At 36.4% G+C, this 6,827-nt stretch overlaps 1 protein-coding gene across 1 annotated transcript; it reads left to right on the top strand.

The window, feature by feature from the left end:
- The first annotated feature begins 3,157 nt into the window (after positions 1 to 3,157).
- Positions 3,158 to 4,576, top strand: LOC117614632. The gene has a single exon (XM_034343511.1). The coding sequence runs from the start codon at positions 3,496 to 3,498 to the stop codon at positions 4,255 to 4,257; it is 762 nt and encodes a 253-aa protein (XP_034199402.1). The 5' UTR covers positions 3,158 to 3,495; the 3' UTR covers positions 4,258 to 4,576.
- The last annotated feature ends 2,251 nt before the right edge of the window (positions 4,577 to 6,827 follow it).

The following is a 6,827-nucleotide window of genomic DNA, read 5'->3' as shown; positions in this document are numbered from 1 at the left end:
GTTATCAGTTTGGGTATGGATATTGGTATTTGGTGGTGCTGTCATATTGGTAATTAATATAATTAGAGTATGATCTTAAACTCTTGAATTAACTGTCGCTTTTGATGGCAACCATATTTGCAAGCGCATCAACATCATGTCCACTACTATCCCTACACGTCTCCATCCAATCCAACACCATATATAATAATCAAATCAATAATTTATGTAACACGGTATCATTATGAGGTAATCTCAAACAAACTAGAACATAAATCCATCATGAATGTTATAACATGGTACAACTCTTCGTGCCCCAAAAATATTCTTTTTTTATTTTGTTATAAAAAAATTATTTATTTAAGAAATATAAATATTTATTGAGTAACAATAACGCTACGGGCACCAACTTATAGATACCAATACTTGTGGCACATGATATGGCAGTCCATATTATCTGCCATCTAATCTTTCTTTTTTAAATTCCATAATTTTTTTACAACAAAAAGAATTTCACCCATCAAAAAAGAAAAAAGAAAACACCCAACGATTCCTCTCCCTCCCTCCCCTGCACTTGTGTAAACCTTAAAAATTCAACCTCTATTAAAGGTTCCCTTCTGAAAAACCCAAGGACTTATTATCATAAACAAATTAGTTTAAATTCATCTTTTTAATTCTAAGAACAGGAAGGTTCCACCAAAAGCAAACAAGGTTGAGATTTACGACCCTTTTTGCTTTATTCCTATTGACATGGATTGTTAATGAAATTGAAAGAACAAGAAAAAGGCTATGATAGAAGGACTAGCTTTAAATCTAAAAGTTTCAAAAATTCAAAAACCCAAATGGCTGTTCTCTCATCGTTGTAAGCCCAAGTCCGAATTTTAGCTGAAAACAAACAAAACCCAACTGTAAAAAATAGTCGGCCTAAGGAAAGGAGACCTGATCAAGATGGCCCAAAAATATAGTAAACGACATAATTGTATTGGGTACATGAATTGATAAAAATAGGCACGCGGCACATCGTATTTAAAAATGGGGGAGGTGGAATGGAAGGAACATGATCTGGATCCAATCTGTGAAAAGGAGGTAAAAATACTTTATTTATCAGTTCACGATTCTTCTTTTTTTAAGACACCGACCTTTTCATTGTTTGTGATATAATATATTATTTGTAGTTGATGATGGGCCTTTATGTCATGACTCAGCAACAAATATATTTAACTTTATTATCATTATCAGACCTTTTTCTTTAATCACATCAATTGGGATAGTATCTACGCAAAGAGCATGTGACAATGTCAATGTTGATATACCACTGATAGCTAGAATAGAAGGCCGCCTAAACTAGACATATATATATATATATATTATAAATGACAAGTACAATGCTACTACTGGTTCGAATGAATATATCAATGGAACTTGTGTTCTTATTAACTAGCCTAATTTAATTATTATGTATGAATGGTCGGTGGAGTGTATGGTAACAGCTCACGTCACCACCAATATCTGAATGCGTGAGACACGCTTCATATAATTCAGAATTACGTATACCATGTATGTGTCAATTAATTTTATTTTAAATTAGATTTAATTATTTTTCTAGAAGCCCTTTTACGTACCTTCAGACCCTGGCATGGTGTAGAGGAAGCACCAAAAGATATGCTTTCGAAAGTTGGAGTTTGATGCATGCGTTGCGTTGTGCGAATGACTGAACATGAATCATATTTGACAGACAATAGGTGAAGGGTTCAAGGGTAGGTAAAGATGTAATGAAATAAAAATAAACTTAAAGTAAAAATAATAATTATCATGTCCCATCCCATGGACATTGTCACACACACCGCACGTTTTTCTTTTCTTTCTAACGTCGACATTGCTTGCTGCTTTCCTTTTTCATTTCTCCTTATTATTACTATAATTAATTATTTTCTATTTTCTTTACCCAATATCTTGATGAAAAAAGCATTCATCAAGGCGAGGGTAGCGATCTATATAATCTTCTTGTGTAAGCCAACGACTGGGGCGGGTCTTAAAAATCATATATTCTTTCGGAAGAAACTCCCATAAATAGAAACTTGTTTGCCATACAAATAAATAAATAAATATATATATATATATATATATATATATATATGAATATTAACGCAAGTTGAGTCACGAACTCATGGTCGTGCATGGCACGGCGGCTAAGTCTTTGTCACGCTTACTGACTGTGCCGTGGAAATGCAATTAATTGACATTTGAGTCATTTGACAAACCAAACTGTATAACTTTCGGTGCCTGCAGGCGAGGTAAGAATTGAATCTGGCTGCGTCTGTATTGTATATACAGGTTGTAATTCAATCACGACAACAACATGCCAATTGCTCCCCCATAGTCATTGATCGGAAGAGTTTTATTAGTCAGCAGTGGCTGAAAAGATGCCACGTGTGTAGTAGTATAATGAGATCAATCTCACATTTTGATATCAAAAATGCTAGTCATATCTTATTTTTATACAATATTATGTATCATATCTCGAATATATGTGAATTTTATTATATTATTGGATTCTATTTTTATTAGAAAGATAATACGTACATAATATGTTATATAAATGTGGTATGCATTCATCATTTGATATATATAAACAAAATATCGAATACGTACCATATTTAGAACCACTACCACAGCCAATTGTTTCCCCATCCCCACAAACCATTACAAATTAAATGAGATGAAATGCTACTATTTTAATGAAGTTGCCATCACTCTCCTTCCCTTCCCTGCAAATAAGGTCAGAGGGATGATTATAAAAGAATGCTGGGACCCAGCTAGTTGAATACGTGTGTGGCTAGGATGCGTCGAGTCCCTATCTGCCCATACTAATTACGAGGAACCCGAGGACGATATCAATGGCCAAAATCTCCCCAACGGTTATTTCCAATTGCGCGATCCAACGGTGAACCGCGAACTGGCGGTTGCCGCCCTACAGTATCCTTGGTCTCTCTCTCTCGTGGACCAAGAGGGGTAGGGTAGAGGCAACGGTTGTCTGTCAAATATGACATCTATAATCTTAAAATATTTATAAAAATAATAAAATACAAAGTAAACAATGAATAAAGTAGCCGTTGGGAGCCTTGCTCTATAAAAAGGAGGTAAGAGGAACAGAGCTAAGTTCAAGATATTCCCCAAGGTCAAGGTAACGCAAAGTATACCAAAATAATTCAACCCTTTGAATCAGGGTTTCTGAGATCCGCTCCGGATCAGAAGATTTATTTATTTACTCATCCATCATCTCTCTAATTCTAATCTGTGTGCTAGATTAAAATTCCTAGTTTTAACTTACTTAAAACGTCTAAATTTCTTGTTACCAACTTTCTGTAGAAAAATCTTGCAAATCCAAGAGTTTTTCTTCTTTCCATTCAAATTGCAAATCTTCAGATTTTTCTCTACGTGCTTTGTTGATCAAACTATCTTTCATTTTTGTTATATATTCATTTCATTAGACATCAGAAAAGCTGCAATCTGGCTATGGAGGCTGTTGTTGTAGACCAGTCAATCTCTGCCTGCAAGCAGATTAAAATGATCAGAACAACCCCAAGATCCTCTGAAAATCTTGCTCCCATAAATTACAACATCCATGGGGGTCTCTTGCAGGCTCCTTCACCTTCTCTCTCATTTTCATATAACCCTCCAGCTTCTCTCTACAATCAATATCGGTACCAGCAACTTCAACAAGTACAGAGGCAGCAGCAACAACACCCACCTCTCCTTCCTCTGCCGGTTCCAAACAGACCTCCTCATCATCACCAGTCTCTGCCATCTCTCCCATCTCGTACCCGAGGCCTCTCTCGCCCTCCCACCACCAGAAAGGCCAACAACGCCAGAAGCCAATCTCTCACACCCAAGAAACCAAAGTCAAAGCCCTCCAAGAAAGAAGAAGCTAAGCAAATATCTGATTGCTTGATCATTGCTTCCACCAACCGTTTGGGACCCGACCCGAATGATCTTCCCAAAGATGTTACTAAGGTTTTGATGACATCATCATCATCATCATCATCTTCATCTTCATCTTCATCATCAATTGGTAATATGAGTGATCTTAGTGGTGGTGGTGTTGGTGTGGGAGATATGGATAAGTTTTCAGGTTCCATTTTCACTCTCTCGCCACCTCCGAGTAGTTTGCCTCTCCCAAGGTTTTCTCTGCAGCGAAGGCTCAGCCGCAACGCTGAAGCTGCAGGGATCGACGCAGGAGCAACGGACAATCTCCGCCGTCTGTTACGTCTCCGCTGAACGGCTGAAGTTGTTGTTTGGTTCAGTACGTCGTGGTTTTGGTGGTGGTAACGATGGTTTGTTTTGTTTGTAGGTTGGTGTCTTTTGTGTAAATAAAGCTTCGTGGAGGGTGATAGTATAATGAAGTCTCTCTCCTCCCTTCTCCTTCCTTCTCCTTGAGGAAATTTGTGATCACCACCTGTGTTTTTGATTGGGTGCACAAAAAAAAAATGCTTCAAGGATGTTTTTTTTTCCTTTTAATTTGTTTGTCGTTTTGTTGGTCAATCTCGTAATAATGTAATTTATGACTAAGAGAATGGTTTTAGTTTTTGATTTATAAGTTATATTAACCTATACAATTGTTCTGATTCTGTATTGTAATTTGTATTTATTCCCAAGGAAATAATTGTAATTTGTATTTGTTCCCAAGGAAATACAAAAACTCTTGCAGTAGATTCCTGTGCAGTAGGAACGTCGTAACAAACATTCCACCATTTGGTTTGGTAGCAATCTGTTTTCATACCACGCTACAAAAGAGTTGAAAATATCTAAGTTCCTTTCATTTTGGCAAGCGCGTTCTTGTCATTTATTAATATGGCATCAACATTTGCATTAACATTTGGTGATACGACACGTGAATATTTGATCGACTCTAAGAGCAGCTCTAGCGCTGCATATAATCCGGGCAAAAGGCCCCCTTGGCAAGCCCAAAGACCCTCCAGCACGAGAGACAAGGCTCGGGTAAGAGCTGGGTCTCACCAGTCCGGGCAAGCCCAAGGGCAGGTTTCGCCTGGGCTTCAGCCCGAGGGCTGTGACGTCAGCGTACGGTAATTCAAATTACAAGCCAACGGTAAAAGAATTTGACTTCCGCTCGCTAACGTCAACGCTGATAGAATCCAACGGGCATGTGCCATATGTCGCAACCGGGACGCTCCGATCGGTTTTTTCCCAGAAATCCAACGGTCCTATTTTTTTGGCTAAAAAATTCTGAATTTTTTTTAAAAAATACCAAAAAATTGTGTATTTTTTTCTCTATAAATACCTAACCATTTTATTTACTTTCCACACCAAATATTCATACAATTTCTTCTCCTTCTAATATTTTTTACTCTCTACTCACATTATTCACTTTCCACACTAATTCTCCATACAAACTCTTCTCATTCCAATATTTTTTACTCTGCACTCACATTTTTCTACTACTTTCTGTTGCCTCTCCAACACCCTCCTCAAGTTTGACATTGACAGTAGAATGTGTTTTGTAAAATCTGAGAAATGAAGGAATAGATAAGAGATGGTGTGAGATGTATGAGTTGATGGTGTTGTTTTATAGAGGGATTCATAAGATAGAGATGACACGTGACACAATTTTAGAGGGTGAAAATCTTATCTGAAATCTGAGATTATAATTTTAAAAAAATATATGAAAATCTTATGAGAAATGAAGGAATAGATAAGAGATGGTGTGAGAGATATGCGTTGATGGTGTTGTTTTATAGAGGGATTCAGAAGATAGAGATGACACGTGGCACAATTTTAGAGGGTGAAAATCTTATCTGAAATATGAGATTATAATTTTTTACAAATATCTGAAAATCTTATGAGAAATGAAGGAATAGATAAGAGATGGTGTGAGAGGTATGAGTTGATGGTGTTGTTTTATAGAGGGATTCAGAAGATAGAGATGACACGTGGCACAATTTTAGAGGGTGAAAATCTTATCTGAAATATGAGATTATAATTTTTTTTTTTAATGAATATCCAAAATTTTTATCTGGAATAAGACACGTAGCAACCGAGATTCTCATCCGAAAATCTTTTCTGAAAAATAATGGACATGTGACAACCAAAAATCTTATCCGAAAATTTAATTACAAAAGATTATCAAAATTAATGGTTTAAAGTATAAAAAAATATGAAATAAAGTACAATGAGTAGTATTTGCCTTAGATTAGCCCTAATGGGTGGAACCACAAATGGTAAGGCTGACACTATTCACGTGAATAGTGGCAGCCCTTGCCCTAGACTTAGCCCTTATGGGTGGAGATGCTCTAATAACCTTTGACTTATCAATTCTCGTAGAAAGTAGTGATCTCATATCATCGTAGAAGATGATTAGATGACAGGAAAAAGAAGAAGATGAAAATTAATTAGTATTAGAAAAATACATGTGTAGAATAATATGTATGCTCAGGGCCGGTCCTGAGTTTTCAAAGGCTCAGGGCGAAAATCTAAAGTGTGCCCTATACACATTAATTACAAACACTAGTATACTTCTTGTTTTATCAACTAAGTATTGGTCCTATCCAAAAAAAAAAAAAAAACAAAAACAAAAACTAAGCATTGGTTTTTTTGAGAAAGTATTTATTCCAAAATATTTTTAGACTTTGAGCAATGTCGTCCATCAGTTTCGATCTCTTGGACCATAGGAGTCCAAAATATTATGGTCACCCACCGTTGGATATTAATCCAATGGTTCAAAAAAGTTTCTTAAAATGAGTGCAAGAGTGAGTGAACCGTTGAATTTACATCCAACGGTAAGTTACCACCAATCTCTTGGACCCCTGTAGTCCAAGAGATCGGGACTATGT

This window comes from Prunus dulcis, chromosome 1, assembly GCF_902201215.1.
Source record: "Prunus dulcis chromosome 1, ALMONDv2, whole genome shotgun sequence".
Lineage (NCBI taxonomy): Eukaryota > Viridiplantae > Streptophyta > Magnoliopsida > Rosales > Rosaceae > Prunus > Prunus dulcis.
The sequence above is the reverse complement of the archived record's forward strand: the minus strand, read 5'-3'. Positions and strand labels throughout refer to the sequence as shown.

Bases quoted from the DNA above. Each gene is read 5' to 3' on its own strand.
- LOC117614632 (XM_034343511.1), top strand. From the start codon at position 3,496: ATGGAGGCTGTTGTTGTAGACCAGTCAATCTCTGCCTGCAAGCAGATT.